This window comes from Heterocephalus glaber, unplaced genomic scaffold, assembly GCF_053883595.1.
Source record: "Heterocephalus glaber isolate CG9 unplaced genomic scaffold, H.glaber_assembly_v1.0 deba00001442, whole genome shotgun sequence".
Classification (NCBI taxonomy): Eukaryota; Metazoa; Chordata; class Mammalia; order Rodentia; family Bathyergidae; genus Heterocephalus; species Heterocephalus glaber.
Genome location: NW_028258296.1, coordinates 21,568,281 through 21,588,033, shown reverse-complemented (window position 1 = coordinate 21,588,033; position 19,753 = coordinate 21,568,281). Strand labels below are relative to the sequence as shown.

The 19,753-nt window shown below is 32.3% G+C and overlaps 1 protein-coding gene across 8 annotated transcripts in view; it reads left to right on the top strand.

The window, feature by feature from the left end:
• Odf2l (outer dense fiber of sperm tails 2 like) overlaps positions 1–19,753 on the top strand; it is a 47,685-nt gene that overhangs the window by 6,710 nt on the left and 21,222 nt on the right. For 7 of the 8 annotated variants that reach the window (XM_087213020.1, XM_087213021.1, XM_021255431.2 and 4 more), the window contains 6 exons: positions 3,167–3,229; positions 3,337–3,408; positions 4,004–4,120; positions 7,968–8,153; positions 12,573–12,682; positions 13,672–13,807. In XM_087213020.1, coding sequence (XP_087069146.1) covers positions 3,167–3,229; positions 3,337–3,408; positions 4,004–4,120; positions 7,968–8,153; positions 12,573–12,682; positions 13,672–13,807 — 684 coding nt within the window. The remainder of the gene's footprint in view (positions 1–3,166; positions 3,230–3,336; positions 3,409–4,003; positions 4,121–7,967; positions 8,154–12,572; positions 12,683–13,671; positions 13,808–19,753) is intronic. The other variant, XM_087213023.1, reaches the window with a different exon arrangement.

Genomic DNA, 19,753 nt, shown 5'->3' with positions numbered 1-19,753 from the left:
GCATTCCATCATGTATATGTTCCTTTTCTTTATCCATTCATCACTTGATGGACCCAGAAAGTTTGTTTCCTTTTCTTTTGAATAGTGCTGCAATAATCACAGGAGTGCAGAGTTCTCTTCAACATACTGATTTAATTTTCTTGGAATATATACTTGACATGTGATTGCTGAGATTACATGGTTGTTCTATTTTTTAAATTTTGAGGGACCTCCACAATGGCCATAAAATTCATGTTCCTATCAACAGTGTACAAGGTTTCCCTTTTTTCTACATCCTTGGCAGTACTTATCTTTTATCTTTTTGATCATAGCCATTTTTACCAGGGTGAAGTGATATTGATTGTGGTTTTGATTTGCATTTCCCTAATGAGTAGTGATATTGAGCATTTTTTCATGTACCAGTTGGCCATTTGTATATCTTCTTTAGCTCTATTGCCCATTTTGGGGTGTGCGTGTGTTTATTTGCTTTTTGTTTTTTGAGACAGGGTCTTGCTATGTAGCTCAGGCTGACCTTGAACTCACTATATAGTCCAGGCTGGACTCGAACTCATGGCAGTCCACCTTCCTCAGCCTTCCAAGTGCTGGGATAACAGGTATGCACCATGCTCAGCTACCTATTGCCCATTTTTAAATGTTTATTCTTTTTTTTCCCTGAATATAAACCTCTTGCCAGAACTACAATTTGAAAATATTTTCTCTCATTCTGTACTTTGTCTCTGTAATCTTGATTATTTCCTTCATCATGTAGAAGCATTTTATTTTGATGTAATCGCATTCGTCTATTTTTGTTTTTGTCTCCTGTACTTTTGGGATCTTGTCTAAAAAAATCCTTGCTCATCGCAGTGTCCTGAACTGTTTCTCCTACATGCATGTATTCCTTTTTTTTTCTTTTTGGGTAAAGGCTTTATCAAGCTGAAATTCACATACTATATACTTCTCTCATTTAAAATATTAAATTTATTGTATTTTAGTATATCACAGAGTTGTACAGCCATCACTACAATCAATTTTAGAGTACTTTCATCACTTTAAAGTGAAATTCTGTGTACTTCATATCCACACCCGCCTCTAAAGGAGCCCTGGGCAGCTACCGTCTACTTTTGTCTTTATGCATTCTTCTGGATATTTCATATGAGTGGAATCATGATATTTGGTTGTTCATGACTGCTTTCTTTCAGTTACAGTAATATTTTGAAGGTTCTTCCATGTTGCAGCCCTTACAGTACTTTATTCCTCATTATTGCTGATTAATTTTCTATTTATGGGCATACATACCCATATCTATCCACTCATCAGTTGATGGATATTGGGGTTATTGATGATAGAGTATTAAATGCAAAAGTAATTTATTTAATATTTCTTCAGTACATAGGAATCAGTCTTTTGGCTATTACAAATATAGCTGCTCAGCACATTCATTTACAATGTTGTGGTGTGAACATATGTTTTCTTTTTTTGTGTATATACCTAGCAATGGAATTGCTTGGCACACATATTCTTCAGACACACTCATCTATGCACACACTTATATACACACAATTTCCCCTTAATCTAAGGAAGGGTTTCCTTGGGTCTGGAGCAGTGCTTCTCCACTTTGCCCTGGCTCTGCACAGTGCAAATGCAGAGTAAAATCTCAACCCACCTTATCAAGCATAGCAGTAGCAAAAGTGGGATGAAAGGATGGTGCCTCGCCACTGGGAGAAGCTGTTGCAGAGCCTCTCCTCAAAAGTATAGAAAAAACTAAAGCCTAACTTTTAGAGACGCATGGATCGAATATGGCAATGATGGCAAACCTATGGCACGGGCGTTATTGTATTTCTCTTTTAAGACAAAAGGTGTTAATGTAAGGTTGTTTTTTAACTAAACCTCAGTGTGCAGGTTGGCACTTTGCAATAAATAATTGGGTTTTGGGTTGCAGTTTGGTCCTCGGTCTCTAAAAGGTTCACCATCCCTGGAATATGGTATAGCCAGGTAAAAATATTAAAAGGAATGAATTAGTCCTGTTTTTCTTTACTACTTTTCCTCGTTTGTCAAATAAAGAAATTACACAAGATCAAGAATTTTAAACTGAAAGTCTTAATTTGAGGTCTATGAAACTTCTGAAATTTTATGCAAAATATTATGTGGTGACTAGAGATAAGATCCGCACATCAATAATTTTTACTTCTTTGTGATTATTACATCTTTTGAGTCTTAGTACAAATAAAATTGACAAGATTAAGCTCTGCAATAAGCTGAAAAATATTGAGTGACAAAATCACCTAATTATTCTTGATTCCTTTTTGCCTCTTTATTATGATGGCATTTTCTCAGAATTGAAAAAAATGTAAAATATTAGATAACAGATTTTTAATTAAAAAGTTTTATGCTCATCAGAAATCTATTCTGTTGATGTTAATAGTGAAAAGTCAGTATTATGCTCTATTAAATTTATGTTGTATATACTTGTAGTCTTTTGTTCCATTACTGTATATGTATTATTTGTGCATATATGTGTATCATTTTAGAATAATGAAGTCATATTATTTGCACTGTTTTATGACTTCACTTTTGTATTTAACACTGTATCATAAATATTTTCTTAACTATTAAATATTTCTTCAATAGAAAGGAATCTTAAGCTCTGTGTGGGCCCTTTGAAATTGTGTGTACAATTGTGGATTATATGCACATGTCTGTATTTTGGGTTAAAGAAAATTTATAGCTTGATATTCTTAAGTAGGAACCTGACCCACGAAAATGAATAAACATTCTCTGTGGTCTCATTTAAAATGGCTACATAGAATTCTGTTGCTAATTTGCTGTTATTCTTTATAAAATTTTTATTGCTGGAATTTAGAATGTTTATAATTTTTACCTATTTATAAAGAATAGTATGTCACAGTTCTTTTGTAACAGGGTTTTTGTGATATTTAAATATCATTGGCCTAAATTTTTAGTGTATTCTCTTGGGATTAATTTAATAAATTAAATAACTTCATAAATCATGGCCAAAAGAAGGATTTGGAACACTTAGACAAAAATGTTTCTGATGGCTCCCTTAGGAATCTGAACTGTACATAGTGGTTGTCTATATTAATTTTTTGAGTGGTGCTTATTCTTTCTACTTTTTTATATACAGAAGTACAATTTGTGGACACTGATATCTAACTTCCTTTCTTCACAGACAGGAGACAATTTACCGAGCATGTTGTTAAAGAATCTAACTGATAATGAAAGTGAAAACATTGTAAGTGATTCTTCACTTTGCATCCATCCTTCTGACTTTTTTTTTGCTTATATAAAATTAGTCAGTATTGTCTGAGTTGTGAAATTTCTTTTACATTTTTTTTAAAGAGTCTTAAGAAGAAGGTCCTTGAAAAGGAGAACTATATTCAAAAACTTTCTTGTTTGTTTCAGAATGAAAAGGTAAGCAAATTCTGAGCTTTTGAGGATAATTCGCCATTATTCTTAATATGGACTCCCTCTTCCCTTCTCTCCATCATGGTCCTATATCTTTAGAAGTAAGAAAGAAAGGAATACAGGAAAGGCTTTTTGACAATTTAGATTGTTTGGAATATTTTACAAGTAGCAACTTAATTTTTCTCAGTTAAAAAATTTTTTTTTTTTTCTTTTTAGGCTTTTGTAGCGTTTTAGTGAGTCCACTTGGTATAAATCAGCACAACTTAAGAACTCTGTATAAAATTGTATTGTATTTCAATTTGGGAACAAATTAAGGAATTTTGGTGTTTGTAGGAGTATTTTAGACATACCTATAATTTTACTGAAGAGTAGAGATTGGAATTTTTTAATAAAAGATAATTATCAGGAAACATTAAATAAAATATGGGGAGAAAACTCCTGCCTCATTTTACATGAAATATATTTGTGGTGAGGCATCAGTTTGTGTGAAGTATTTTGCTTTTATCATCCTTTGAGATTGTGTCTGAATTGTGGAAAAATTAAAAGTGTTGGTGGGAAATAGCAAGTAACCTTTTTTTCTTTTTTTTCTTTTCTATTACAGGCAAATACATTGAAAGCAAACCGTTTTTTTCAATCAGTAAAAGTAGTACATGAACGACTACAGCTCCAAATTAATAAAAAGGAAGCAGAGAATGATAAATTAAAAGAAGACATAAAGGTTATAAATTCTTATCTATTTTATAGTTTAACTTAAAATTCATGAAAAACTAGAAAGCTATTCCTTAATGGGGGAATAATTATTTTATAATGATAAAATAATTCAGTTTGAGAAATGCCATGGAAATCCACTTACGGGAATTCTAGTCCTTCTAAAAATTGGGATCCTGCCAGGGATTTACCTCAGTGGTTCCGCTGCCTGCCTTGCAAGCTCAAGGACCCGAGTTCAATGCCTGATACCAAAACAAAACAAAAAATTTGGATCCAAATCCCAATATAAAAATGCTATCTCTTTTTAGTGCCATTCTAGGAGGGATTTGTAAATATTGAATTACTTTAAACATCTCTCTCATGATGCAGTTAATTTATGTTTACTGCAGAAATTTTATAAAAAACAAAATACTGAATAAAGGAGTAAATAAAAAATAAACCATTAAACATTCCAAAACCATTGTTAGCATTTTGGTATACATGATTCCAGTCTTTTTTCTACATCTATACATGCATACATATGTACATAACACATTTAATAAGCAGTGAATACATTTTTCTTATTAATCATAAAAATTTCAAAATCAGTTAACCAAGCTTTGATATTAGATAATTGAGTAATTCTTATGTTTTACATCTTTGTAAATTAATGAGATTATATACAATTATATGTACAATTAAAGGAACAATGTACAATTAAAGTATAACTATAGGGAGGTTTTGGTTTATTATTCTGTTGGTGGGACTGTCACCGTAACATAATTTGAAGTTGCTATCATATGTAACAACTTACCTGGATCTACCATTATTATCTTTGCCAAAGGAAAAGAAGTAGTGTTCCCATCTTCAGAGAAGTGTACAGACTCACTCCAGGGAGTATAAGGAATTCTACTGAGACTTTTGTTTGCTTTTACACTCCTGAATTATAGCATATGTCTGCAACCTGTAGCATGTGTTTCAAAGTCGTGCTTGGGTTTATATATTTCTTCTTTCAGTGACAGAAAGCTTTTGCTCTTTACAAGGACACTAAGCAGGCTTATGGAGGGTGTAAATTTTGTTGTTTATTCCCCCTGCATATTCTTTTTCACTATCTTCCCCTATAGATTCCCTGTGTCCTTTACATTGATGTCATAGGACACTGCAGATAAAATAGATACATTGTTATAGTGCTCTGTACGGTAAATACAAGAGATGATGATAATTGTGATCTAACACATCAAATGGTTATCTACCCCAATTTATCTTTTACAACTTTTTATTTTTTTGGTACCATGGATGAAACTCAGGACCTTGTGCTTGTGAGGCAGGCGTGGTGCCACTGAGCTAAATCCCCGGCCCCCTTGCAACTTTTAATTATTTCCTGAAACAGCAGTTGGGAAGGTTTTGAAAATACTCTCTTAAATTTAAAAATGAAATATTAAATAATTTTTAAAAAATAAGTTTAATAATTTTTTTTTCCCATATCCGTGATAATTTGGAGAAAGAATATCAGGCCAAAATCCAAAGATATTTCCATAACATTTTTTTGTCTGATTTCTTTTTAAAAATGCCAATGTTAAGAAATGATTAAAAGAAGTTGCTGCCTTAGGTTGCTGACTTTTCTACTTTCTTCCTGTTCACATACTTTTATTTATTTATTTATTTTTATTTTTTGGTACCGAGGATCGAACTCTTGTCTGTGGCGCTTGCACAGCAGGAGGCGAAACCACTGAGCTAAAACCCCGGCCTGTTCACATATTTTTAAAACACTAAGTAATTGGGTTAGAATTTAGTTCTTTGATTTTAGGTATAAGAACTTCGATTTTTTTTTTTTAAAGAATAAAATCAGTGAACGTAGTTTGGCAATATAAATCTCAGATTTTTACTGTGGGAAGTGTACTGTATGTAGATGGTCTTTTAAAAATGTACTCTAATTCTCTGACAACTTTGAACAAATTTGTCTTTTTAAATCTTTATAATGTAGCAATTAGAGTTAAAATATTTTTTAATTTTAGAAAAGATAAGGAATAATTATCTGCAAGTATATACAGCAAGTATATAGTTCTTTGGAAGTAGGAAAAGGCAAATCGTTGACTTTAAATATGTCTATTTATTTGGCAAATTACTGAGGATTACTCTGAAACTAAGAAAATATTTTCAGTATACTTCTCGATAGTTTGCTTAAGTTGGGGATTTGATAAAAACTAATGAGAAAATCCAGTTGTAAGCTTGTTTAAAAAAATCTTTTTACTTAAACTATCAAATGTAAAGATTTGTTTACATCTGTATAACGATTACTCTTTTCATAGTGTGATGGTGACACCCTGTGGCTGTTTAGAGGAATGACAACTGTATTTCCTTTGGAGTGGCTTTTTCTCTTCCATAGACTTGCTGCCCTGTTATTTTTTTCCCCCTCAGCTATTCAGTGCAATCTTTCCTAGGACTTTTTTTTTTAAGTTTAAGATTTTTTTCCAGTATTGGGGATTGAATCCACGCTTAACAAGCCTTCTACCACTTTATAAATTTTTATTTTGAGACAGGTCTCACTAAGTTGCCCAGGCTGGCCTGGAGCATGCAGTTCCCCTACCTCAGCCTCCTCGGTAGCTGGAATTATAGGCATGTGACACATTTAAAGACAGTTTAAGAATGTGTTTCTCTTCTATTAGTTTACCCAATCACTCTTTAAAGAGATCAAATATAAATCCAAAAATGTACTTCTTAATCGTTAAAGTTAAGAACCATGCTTTTTGTTGATACAAAGTTGAAAAGCCACGTCTTTTCTGTCACTCCTTTGAAATGTTTTTTATTAAAATGACTAACTTGGGAATAAGAGACTAGAACCCAAATCCTGTAATAATTTTACATTCTTTTCAATATTACCTATTCTCCAAGTGTAAAAGCATTAAAATCTTGTCTTTACATTTTTAGAAATTTAATACTCAAATATTTTCAATACAAAATCTTAAAATAATTTGAAATAAAAACGTGAAAGGTGTCACACTAAACTAGATCCATTATCCACCTAGAGTGATATTCTTTCATTATGTTACCAAGAGATATGTCAAAGATATGGTCATGCCAATTAACGTAATCACACTCAACCCATAGGAGCCTGAGCTCAATGATCTTTTTATCTTTACTGATATTATAGATCCATTGGTCATTAATATATCTAAACATGTGTTTAGTGTTAGAATCAATCATTACTTCCAAAAATTTACCACTTGTTGGATAAAATAGTACTTTTATTGTCCTTAATGTAACTGCATTCTAGTGTCAGGGCATGCCTCTTAATTCTAGTAAATTAAAATTTGATGAGTAAGTCTGTGTTCATTTCGTCTTTTACCCTGCATGATTTTGATCATATCTTCCTTAAGCTTTTATCTTCCTGACTAAAGAACACTAATGTATTTGGGGATTAAGCTTTTTTCTCTGAAACTAAAGAGTACTAATGTATTTCAAGAGCTACCAATTCCTTTTGAACTCTGCATACCTCTTATTTGGATAATTTCCAGATCGATTTTTTTAAAACTAGTTTTTAAAACTAGTTCTATGTGTCATATTCCAGATATGAAGTTAAAAATGCCCTAATTAATCACAGAAGTTTTAAGGAAGTTGGTGTTTTATACCATAATCACCAATATTAGTCTGTTTAATAATGGTAGTATTAGTTTTATGTAAACTTAAATATTTTAAATTTACAATTTTTAATTGGTTACAAAGAAGCATTGGTGAAATTATCTTCATATTTTTGCTTATTCATCTTAAGATTAGCTGTTTTGATAAAAGCTGTGCAGAAGATGATATACATGTTTTTATAATGTTTATATAAACACTGGAGTTCTGAAATAATTTAATTGTTGTTAATATATTTTTAGAGCTTAGAAACCAAAATAGCCAAATGGAACTTGCAGTTGAGAACAAATAAGCATGAGGCTGTAGCCATGAAAGAAGCAAGTAAGCAAAAGGCTATAGCTCTAAAAAAGGCGTCTAAAATCTACAAACATAGGCTTGAACATTTTACAGGAGACGTTGAACACCTCATGTCCCAAATTAGGGATCAGGTAAGTATGTATATATGTTCTTTTTCAAAGATATATTTTATGTACTTAGTTTATGTTGTTAGTGCCATGATGCTTAATAGAATAATTTTATTCTTCTCAATGTTGTTGATGCTAGAAAAACTACTCATATAATTTGCTTCAGTCTTTTATTTTGCAAGCTTATATAAAATGTAAAATTTGTATATTGAATTATATCATTTCCTTGAGTGCTTTAGTGAAAGGAAATGTTAATTATACTACACACACACACACACACACACACACACAAAGTTGTAAGGCTTCATAAAGTTTTTAAGGCTTTATAGTACATTAGCATATTAAAGTTTCTTGAGAGGCTTTTAGAAACAGTGTAATGAGGGTATGGAACTAAGAGTTTCCCACACTTACTTAACCACAGAACTCTTCTTTTCCCCACAAAGCAGCTCTTGGAACCGGTTCTGAGAAATATCAGTTTGGGAAATGCTGATTTATGTTATTAGGCCATATGACTTTATTCAGTAGTTCATTTCATTTAATCTCTGTAATGCATTTAAAACCATCTGCTGACGTAAACACACCATGTGAAAGATATCTTTGAGTGTAGTACACAGTTGAAAAATGGACTTAGTGCTTTGTTGTGTTTGACAGATTATTATATTTATTCAACTACTAACTAATGAAATATTTATTCTTTTTAATGTCTCACTAGTATCCCATCTCTTAAGAACTTATGTTAAGGCTTATAGAATTGGAGGCTCTTAGAAAGGAAAACAGATTTGCATAAAAGCTTGTGTAAACAAAACAACTTAATATTTTGTAACCTCAAGTGTTAACATTTTAAAGACCTAATATTTAACCTACATTCTTAAGAATTGAAGACTAGATTCAAAGGCTAGAAAGTTGTTGACGTAGTTGAATTCCTGAAAATATTCTGGAGCGGTAAAAACAAATTTGAGCTCCTTCACATTCTTGAGGGTTTCCTGTTGAAATAGCATCATCCCCCAAGTCATATTGTGGAAAGGCTCCTTCATTTAATCCTGTGACTGTATAGATAAAGAATTAACCTCTGTAAGCTTCAACTTTCTTTTCTATGAAATAGGGAATAATAAATCTGCTTGTCTTATACGATTGTGGGTGGGATGCATGAGAAAATATATGTCAAAATATAGTGCATGCCTGTAATACATTTTTGCTAAGCTGTATTCCTTTTTCTTCCTCTAATGCATGAAGTTTGTTTTGTTTGTTTGCTGCTGCCTCTCTTTAATGTTCTTACTCAGTTCAGCATAGGTGGTTCTTTTTAAAAATCATTCAAGTACTTTTTCATCTGCCATCTTTTCAGAGGCTTCCCTGACTACTCTTTAAGAATTAGTTCTATAATAATTAATTATATTAATACTTGAATTTTAATCATAACATTTATTACAGTCCAAAGCTCTTATTTATTTGTATTTATTTATTCATTTATTTTGGTACCAGGGATCGTATTCAGGACCTTGGCCTTGCCAGGCAGGCACCAGAACCACTGAGCTAAATCCCAGGCCCTCATTTATTCTTAGTTATTGTTGTCCTCTTCTTCAATTATTTTTTTAATTTGTTATTTTCCTCTTCTAGAATATAAATTCTAAGTGACAGGAGCTTGTTTATCCCATTCACCCGAGAGTACCATTATTTAAACTGTATCTTAAGTCCAAATTTTGAAGAGTTCAACAAGAACTAAATATCCATTCAAGAAAATGTCATCATGCATTTATTTATACAATGCCTAAAATTTACCATGTACTTCAGAGTTCAAAGAGAATGAGGATTTGAAAGCATGTATGCATGGTCTTTGGTCATTAGAAGGTCACTAGTTACTAGTTCATCAGCAATTTCAGTGCAGTGGAAGGAAGGGTAAAATGAACTTTTGTTTTCTGTCTGTGTGTTTTAAGAATGGATAAAAGAAGAAAAGAGGATTTTTAAAGTACTGGGGTGAACTGATCCTCACATTTAGTTCCTAGGGTTCAAGTTGTTAAATGCCCTATAATTGTGCACACTAAAGATTTATCCCATATTCTTCTTTGAAAATTGGACAGATCCTTATTTTTTATTTTTTTTTCTCATTAAGTTTATTGGTACATTTTAGGTATAAAATACAGTTACATTCATCATTGGGATCTTGTACCTTTACATGATGTATCTTGGCTTTTATTTTTTTTCCCCTTCCCCTGCCCTCCCTTCACCCCCTCCACCCTTCCCTATTTGCAAAGACCTTGTTTCCATTTTTTTCCTTTTCTCATATTTTTTTCTTTTCCCTTTTTTCCTTTCCCCTACCCTTCCCACTTCCCCTGCTCCTTTAGACCTTTTCTTCCTGTTACACAATATCAATTATACATTTTTTAAATGACAATATCAAGATCTAGGAGACATTAACACAGATTTTACAGAATTTAAAAGGATATAGAAAGCATATTTCAAAAATCTGTTTTGAAATAAATTTGACAACTTCTAAGAAGTACCTTGGAAGACAAATTAATGAAACTAGCTCTGGAGGAAATATAAAATTTGAATAGCACCTATTAAAGAAAGTATATTCCTAGCTTGAAAACCTACCTATATGACAACAGCAGGCTCATATACATTTTAACTGATAAATTATATCAAACAATTAAAGCAGAAAAAAGAAGGAACACTTCTCCCCTCATTTTAGGAACTCAACATTGTGCTAATCCTAAAACTGGATAAAGATCATAGAAGAAAAAAGTATGAATATAGAAATTTGTTTAACAAAAGAAACTGTTAGAAGTCAGATCTGGCAGGATGTAGAAAGTGGTTTTGTTATAGGGATGGCAGTGTTGGTTCAGCATTGGAAGATCCACCCTCAAAAGTCATCATTTTAACAGAGGAAAGGAAAAAGCCATATGATCCTGTCAGTAGTTGGAGAAAAAGTATTGGACTAAATTCTACAGCTGTTCATGGTAAAAGCTATCAGGAGACTAGAAGTAGAACAGAACCTTCTCAACAGATTAAAGACATGTACTCCATACTTCTAGCAAGAACACCTTATATGAATGGAGAAGATACAATGCTTTCTCCTTAAGGTGGGGAACAAGGGCAGATATGCTTACTGTTTATCAAGGACAGATCCTTATTTGTATCTAGTCATTTAGATGTGAGATATCTTTAAAGCAAAGATAAGTTACCTCAAAAAGTCTCTTCTAGGAAGATGGTATAGCATTGATTAGTTTCTGCATTCTAGGAATGTCACAACTAATAACTATACTCCATATAAATTTTAGGTAATGATTGCATAGCTAATGTATAAATTCCTTTTTATAGGTAAAACATCCACATATCTTAATTTATATTGTAATGTAAATTCACACCTTATGATATATATTATACCGAACTCATACTGCATAATTTATATTAAATTTTATCTTACTGTAAAAATACTACCCCTTTTGTAACAAAAATATTACTAGGAAAAAATGTAAACAAATACTATCTTGGACATTGCAGTTGCTCAGTAATCCTTGTTTGCTGAAAGAAAGGATAGAATCACTCAATAAGTATTAACTGTTGATGTCATTATTTCTGGGTTTTCTGATTTGTAATTCATTACTACCACTGTTATATCCCATTCAGTTCGCTGTTTAGTTTGTTTTTCTCTGGAATGTAGTCAGGATCACATTGGCTACAGTTTTTTAGGTGAATCTTCAGAGACCTGGTTGAATAATTGAATGTGTGCTGTATTCCAGATACTAAGGCCCTAGAAATAAAATGCTGAATAAAATAGACAAAATTCTCTAACTCTTGGAGTTTACATTCAAAATAGATTAGACACTACTACCACTTCCATCTCTGTCTCTTTGCTGACAGTAGCAGTTCTTCCTATACTTTTTTTTTTTTTTGGTACCAGGGATTGAACTCGGGACCTTGCACTTTCCAGACAGGTGCTGGAACCACTGAGCTAAATCCCCGGCCCTACAGTAGCAGTTCTTAGTAGCTGGTGTGGATGATCCCTACAGAACAGAGCTTGCATCATCATAACAAAGATAATAAGGCTACACTATTGAATTCTCTGAAGTTGTGAAATTAGAAATAGCTTCTGTTTATACTATACATATTTATGGACTTGTTAGCGTCTTCTGCACATAAAATGTGAAATGAAAAATTGAATAAATGGGAAATTATCTTAATTATAAAATATTGTTTAAAAATTAGGTACACTGACATACTTTAAAATCTTAAGTTGGAAGTGCCATTGGGTTACATATAAAATAATAGCAATATAGATATTTTTTAAACTTTAAAACTTTCCTGTATTCAAACTTAAATACTTTTCTATAATAAAAGTTCCATGCTTTATTGGAAGACTGTTTCCTTGTTGTAATGAATTTGGGTTTAGGACCCTGAAGAAAGCAAAATGTTTTAAAATTATGAGTACTTTATATTTTTTAGGAAGCCAAGTTGTCTGAAACAGTTTCGGCTTCCAATGCCTGGAAAAGCTATTATGAGAAAATAGTAATAGAAAAAACTGAGTTGGAAGTTCAGATCGAAACAATGAAAAAGTAAGAAAACAATTTAGATTTTTGTTTAGTAAGAAGTATTTATAGTTCTTTCCTCCTGGAGTGGTTGGTATTTTGGTTCTTCTGGATTTCATATGGTAAAGGTACTGGTACCTACATAATTTATTTTTGCCATTTATAATTCTATAAACTTTTGTTACTATATTATAAAAATAATAAAAAATAATTACTCCTTAAAACTGCATTGGTGTTCCCATTTTAAAAGTTGAGCTTGTAAAACCTAGTATTTTACAATCGAATTATGTCATTTATACTTAAAATATGTCATTTATTATGTCATTGAATTATTGAATTATGTCATTTATTTAGTTAAAATAAATGTTAATACTAACTTTGTCTTAAATTGAAGTGGCATTTCTCAAACAAGAATGTGTAATACTACATAAGAAAGTTTATAATCTATCAAATAAATGCTTTGAAAGTCCTAAAAATATTTCTTAAAATGAGTTAAATGCATAACAAAGTCTGAGTAAAAGTACATCTTTTATGAAATTTATTACTAATAATTTAACAATTATAAACCCTTAATATTTTTATATTGTATTGTTTTTATATTCTGTTCAGTTTTGTCATTGAAAATGACATATAATTTGCTTCTAAAGATTAGTTCTCATTGCTTGATTGTTTTTTTCTTTAAACTTGTCCCCCAAATTGTGTGTAAATTATGAGCATGGATACAAATGAGAGAGACAGATGTGCATATCTGGGGATGATGGTTTTGGCAATTTACTGAATAGCAGAGAGATTGTTGTGTAATTTTTATCAGCATCATCAGTGGATAATTGTTATCAAGGCCACTCTGTTGGTAATCCTATAGATTAGTTCTCCTGCTTCCTTTTCTCTATTAAAATTTTTGTGAGCTCCCTATGTGAAACAATGCACCCAACTGAAATGATTTTACAAATGCTCTTAAAATGTGTAATTTGAATGATAATTTCAGTACCTTTTAAAAAAATGTGTATTTTATAAAGGCAAATTGATAACCTTTTGGAAGATCTGAAGAAAGTGGAAGCCCATGGAAAAAATTCATGTGAAGAAATTCTTAGAGAACTTCACTCAATTGAATATGAAAATGAAACTCTGAATCTTGAGAATACAAAACTAAAGGTACTGTGTGTTTGAGTGTATGTGGTTATGTATTGTGTAATGACAGTTTAATGTAGTTAGCAAAAGTAGTTTAAAGAAACAGTGGAAATAATAGGTTCGGTGCATGTTCTCCCTTTTTTTTTTTTTTTCGGTACCAGGGCTAGAACTCAGGACCTTGTGCTTGCGAAGCACGCGTGGTACCACTGAGCTACATCCCCAGCCCTGGTTAGTGTTCTTGTATCACATTGTCCTTTTTGTTTCTCAGGATATTATAGTTTCATTAGAATAGGTAATTTCTAAATCTACCTAAGTTATCTATATATGCCTATGTCCATGCACATATATATATTATATATACATATAAAATAATATGTCTATATGTAAATGTTTATAGTTGTATAGACAGATACATGTTTCAATTGCATTTACCAGCACAAAGTAAGCCTTGTGAAGTTGAATAACTATCTCCTTGTGTTAACTTTAAAAAATTTATTTACTCTTTAATTTTAGCATTTAAGTAAATTCTCCAAAATTACATTAACTCTAATGCGTAAGACTATTTCTAGGTGTCATGGTTACGATAGGATATAACTCCAGGCCTGGTCTGTTTGAAACCAGAAAGTATGTTCTTGGCTGCTTTATAACCAGAAAGAATTTTCCAACTGAGTCAAATCCAAGGGGTGATTGGTTTGTATGTGTACCACAGAAGAAACAGGAAAGCTTTTATACTTTGTGAGAAAAAAAGATATTTCTCAGTCAGCTAGAAATGCACATAACCAGACGAGACTGACTGAAGATAGCACCATTCTGTTCTGTAGTGTTACTTTTGGAGGAGAGAAAATGGAAGACAGAATAATCATTTTTAACAATTCAATAAGGTTTATGTGCACAGGATAAGTAATACATTGGTATATCTGTAACAGATTATATTTTAGAAAAACTTGTAAAATAAACATCTAACTTTATTTTTCCTTGTTTATAATGGTTTAATTTATCATTTCCTTAGAATTGTGTTTAATTTGGATGGTACTTGAGAGAAAAGATCTGTAATGATAAAAAGAAAAGTGCCAAGACCTTCATATACTTTTAAAGAGTTAAGTGGTTTTGGTTTATTTGTTTGGGATGTTTTTGCATTAGATATATATTTCTTTTTATTGGAAAAAATATAATTATCAACTGTTTTGAATTATGTAGACATTACATAAAAATTGGGCTAGACTTGTTATGAATTTGTTTACAGGGAAAATATAGAAGGTTTAAAGACATAATGGTTATTAAAAACAGATTACTTCTGAGATGGAAATTGCAGATACACCTAAATACCTTTGACCTTTCTAGACCTTTCTTTCTCTGTATTTCTAAAACATCACGGTCCAGATAATTTTATCCGTTGTAGATTTTGACATATATTTGCAGCAGTACCTGTTTTCTGGGGACTGATATGTTTTTGTAGAAGATACACAGTGTTACACAGTACAGTATATAATAATTGAAAGTTGCTTACTATATATGACAGAAAGTAAGCAGATGGCCCTCGATGAAGAGAGAGAGAGAGAGCGAGAGAGCACATGCACGAGAGAGCCATTCCTTCTGTTGGTTTACAGAGTTGGTAACTTTTCCCACTTTGGTTTTCAGTTTCAGTGTTCTTTAGATCAGGGAGTGAGGCCAAGCTCATTAAAACTCAAGCCTACTTCATCCCATACAGACAGACTTGATTAGTTTTAAGTGGAGGACTTAAAATTGAGTCCTATTGCTGCTGATGAGCAAAGAATGAGTACAGGAGGGCTATGAGTGTGGCTCAGTGAGAGCCTAGCGCTTGCCTAGTGTGTGGGAGAACCTGGGTTCAATCCCAGCAATGAGCACAGAAAAAGGTAGAGGAAACAGAAATGGTGAGAAATGAGAGGTCCACGTGACAAGTAGTAGCAGGGTCCTACTTTTCTCACCTATCACTTATTTAGTATACTCTATTTTGGCTACTTCTTGTTGGGAAAGATTTTTTTTTTTTTTGGTACTGGCGATTGAACTCAGGTCCTTGTGCTTGTAAGGCAGGCGGCAGAACCACTGAGCTAAATCCCCAGCCCTGGGAAAGATTTTTTAAAAATCAAAGTCACAGCTAGCATTAAGTTACTTTTTTTGTTAAAGCAGTAACATTCAGAATTAACTTTTCTTCTTTCAGGAAATTCCGTAAGTGTATTCTCCTTCAAGTAATATGAATTTCTTGTGTTTTCTTTATAAGTGAAATACAATCATTCAGTGTAACAGTTCCTCCAGCTTCTGACTAGTATTATCATTTGAGGGAAGAATATATACTCATTGCAGTAAACTTGAAAACTACAGAAACCCTGAAGGAAAAGAAAAAAAGAATCCCACTTCCCTGGGGGATGACCACATTTTGTAACATTTCTGTATTTATTTCATAGTTGTTATTAAAATGTCTTACTTTGTTCACTTTAAAATGGAAAAAATATTACAGTATATGTTAGATAAACTCATCATAAGCATCCTTTATAATTACTCTGTAATATATAGTCCCTTTAGAAATATTAATTGATTTAATTATTCTCTTTTTGTTCCACATGCAGATTGGGCCGTTTTTTTAGAAACATTTACAAATCACACTTTGGTGGACTTTTTTGTACATAACATTTTATCTGTTGTATTTTCTTTACCTTAGATTCTTATACATATTTTGGAATTACAGGGTCAAAGAATGTGAACTTCTTTAAATTCTTCATGTTCTTTGTCCCATTTTTTTCTCAAAAAATATTAAATCAATCAGTATTTCTAACTCTTCTCAAGTTGCTCTTCTTAGATATACTGCTGATAGTACTATTTGTTGGCTTGCCTAAATCAATAATCTATCTTCAGTTTCTGGCTTTTGTTCAACTTTTGCAAGATTCTTTAGTTTTTATCTTAGAATTCTTCCTTCAAAATTTTTAATTTTCAAAAATTTTTTAATAAGGTCTGACTACATTGTCAAATCTGTCCTTGAATTTCTTGGCTCAAGTGAATCTTCTGCCTCAGCTCCCAGCAGCTGGGATACAAGGCACTGTGTGTCCCAATCAGTTTTTTAAAAAGTGTTTTCTGAGTGCTCCTATCATCAAATATCTGAGGATGCCCATTAGGATTGTTTTATCAGTTTTCTTTTTCAATTTCCCAATTTGTTCTTTCCTGGTTCACTTTGGGTTTTTTTTGGTTTTTTTAACTGAAAAAATCTAGGGAACTTACTTTTGCAAGTTGCTTGCTTTACCCAAATGTCTGGCGACAACATTTAAGAATTTACAAAAGAGATGAAAGAACTAGTGAGAAAATAGAAACTGAAAACTAATTTTCATATTAGATAGTCCTTATAGTTGTCACTTGACTTTCTTCAGCTGTTGAGGAACCAGAAATTTCCCTGGTGGCCTCTAAAAAGTGCCACAACCATAGGTATCTTTGCTCTAGTCACCAACACCATCCCTCTCTTCTAGTTCTCCCCTGACAGGTAATTCAGTTTCTTTAGAGAGGAACCTTCACTGTTTTTATTTCTTGAGCGGTAAACACCAGTTTACATCATTGCTCAGTGTGCACTGTGTACACGCAAAGATAAAGGCCAGTTCCAGGCCTCAAGTGCCACAGGGGCACTGGAAATAGTGTTGCTCAGCTCTTCTGGTCCTGGACTCTGAAGTAACCTTTTTACTCCAGTCTCAGCCTGCCCTCACCCCTGTGTCTGTCCAGATCTGTACATGCAGGAACTTCCTCCTTAGCTGAATCTGTTCTTGCTTCACTCATCAGTCATCAGTTTTCCAGAAGCATCCAAAATATTTCCTTCTTTGTTGGCCAGTGGTCTGTTCTCTTTAATAAGTGGACTTGGTAAGGAAGGGAGATAAGGAAATGTGGGATTGGTCCTCCAACAGAAGACTCTTTAATTCTATTTGCTGCAAGGACATAGGCTTTGATAGTGCACGTAACTAACTTCTTCCTCTTTTTATGCTCACTTTTCTCTGTATATGCTACATGGAGAACTTCACTGGACTTGCTTGTGTGCATAATTTGTCTCCTCCTACTGACTGTGTTTTCCTCTATCCTCCACATCCCAGGGTCAGGGAGCAGAGATTAAGTTTTATTGTCTGTTTATTTCTAGTGCCTAGTGCTGTGCCTGGAACATTTAATAAATGACCATAAGTAACAAAAAAGGCCACTATTTATCAGTCTTCCTTAGCATAGGAGGTGATTTGGTAAGTGCTTTACATTCTTTATTGTTGATTCTTATATCAGTCCTGTATTTTTCTCAGTTATAGATTAATATACTGAGGTTCAGAAAGATTAAATATCTTGTGCAAGTTCACACTATAATGTAGTGGAATAAACAAGAATCATATATTTAGATGAAGGAAGGAAAAAATACTGGACACAATCTTGTTTACATTTTATAATTACAAACTTGGTTTCCTTCACCTTTTAAATTATGTAAACTTTGCTAGGGTATATTGAAAACTTACAAAAAACAAAATACACTAACAGTCTGGGGAACTATTTTTTATATTTCTTCAAGTCTTATATCAGTTAAGATTTAGCTTCACTATGTGTACTAGAAAATCAATTTAAGTGGCTTAAAGAAGATAGAAGCATATGTTTATTACATAAAAGAAGTACAGCCTTTGCAGTTTAGAGTTGATGTATCAGCTGAGAACAGCTTATTTTTAGCTCTCTGTGCTTTCATCCTTAGATTATGACCCTTATCATAATCCAAAAGACAATAAATGGAAAGGAAAAAAAGGAAACATTCATTCATATTCTCATTCTCTCTCTCCCTCTCTCCCTCTCCTTCTCCCTCCCTCTCCTTGTCCCTCCCTCTTTCTCTCCCTCTCTTTCTCGCCTTAAAGGGACTTCCTGAAGTCTCTTTAACTTGAATGTTTTACTTATTTAGACCCATGACTCCGTCTAGTTGCAGGAAAGACTTCAAGGTTATCCTAAGCTCTAGCCAAATATGAATACTGATTATTTCCTGGAGTTGTTCACTGTTTTCCTGTTTCTATCCCTATAGTTTCCCAGCTTTTACACTTTAGAATGCTATCTTTCTCAGTGTCTCTATCCTTCCTATCCTGTAAAGTGGAGTTCAAATGCTGCTTCCTCCCTGGGCCTTTTCAAGGAGGATGAAGCACTCCTTATAAGCCAACAACTTTGAGGGCACACAGTGTCCAGCAACAGTGTGACATAGCTTAGTGCTCAATCAGTATTGTTGAATGAATGCGTAAATTGACTTGTCTGAAAAGAGGGAGCAATTTTATTTATGTTTATTTTTGTAATTTCCTTTATATCTTTCCAAGAGAAAAGACTAGAAGTGTATTTTATTAATTATAAATCTAGGTTTTAATCACATGATAATGGAATTATTTAAAATTAATAGTGCTCAAAGGTTATTGAGTTGAAGTTTGTTTCTTAGCATATATATATAATCCAGAAACATATATTTTAATACATTATTCTCTGGAGTTTAGTTTAAAGAAAATAATTATGTTAGACATATGTTATTTATAGTGGAAAATTTCCTAGATGTCTATATTTTGTTACTTTTAATTACTTTAGAATAGTTTTAGATTTCAAAATTTTAAATGAAAAATAGTTTACTGATAATTTCTTCTAAGGCCTTCCATTAAAAATATCAAAAGTTTATTTGGAGGCTTATAAAATTTTATTTGGAAACTTAGAAAAATAGAATTGCACAAGAGGAAAGATTTTTGAAACAATCTCACAAGTGAAAGATAAATAAAGTTAATATTTCAATGTATGTAATTTCTGATATTATTAATATGCAACTTCCAATAATTACTTACAGTTTGTTTTTGCTACTATAAATAAAAATTTAGGTAGTTTCTTTGAGTCTTTTTTGCACACTTCTTTTCTTAGAATAAAGTTTGAGAAATGAAATAGTTTAAAAGTGAAATGAATGTTTAAGTTTTAAAAATTTATAATGGTAAGAAACAC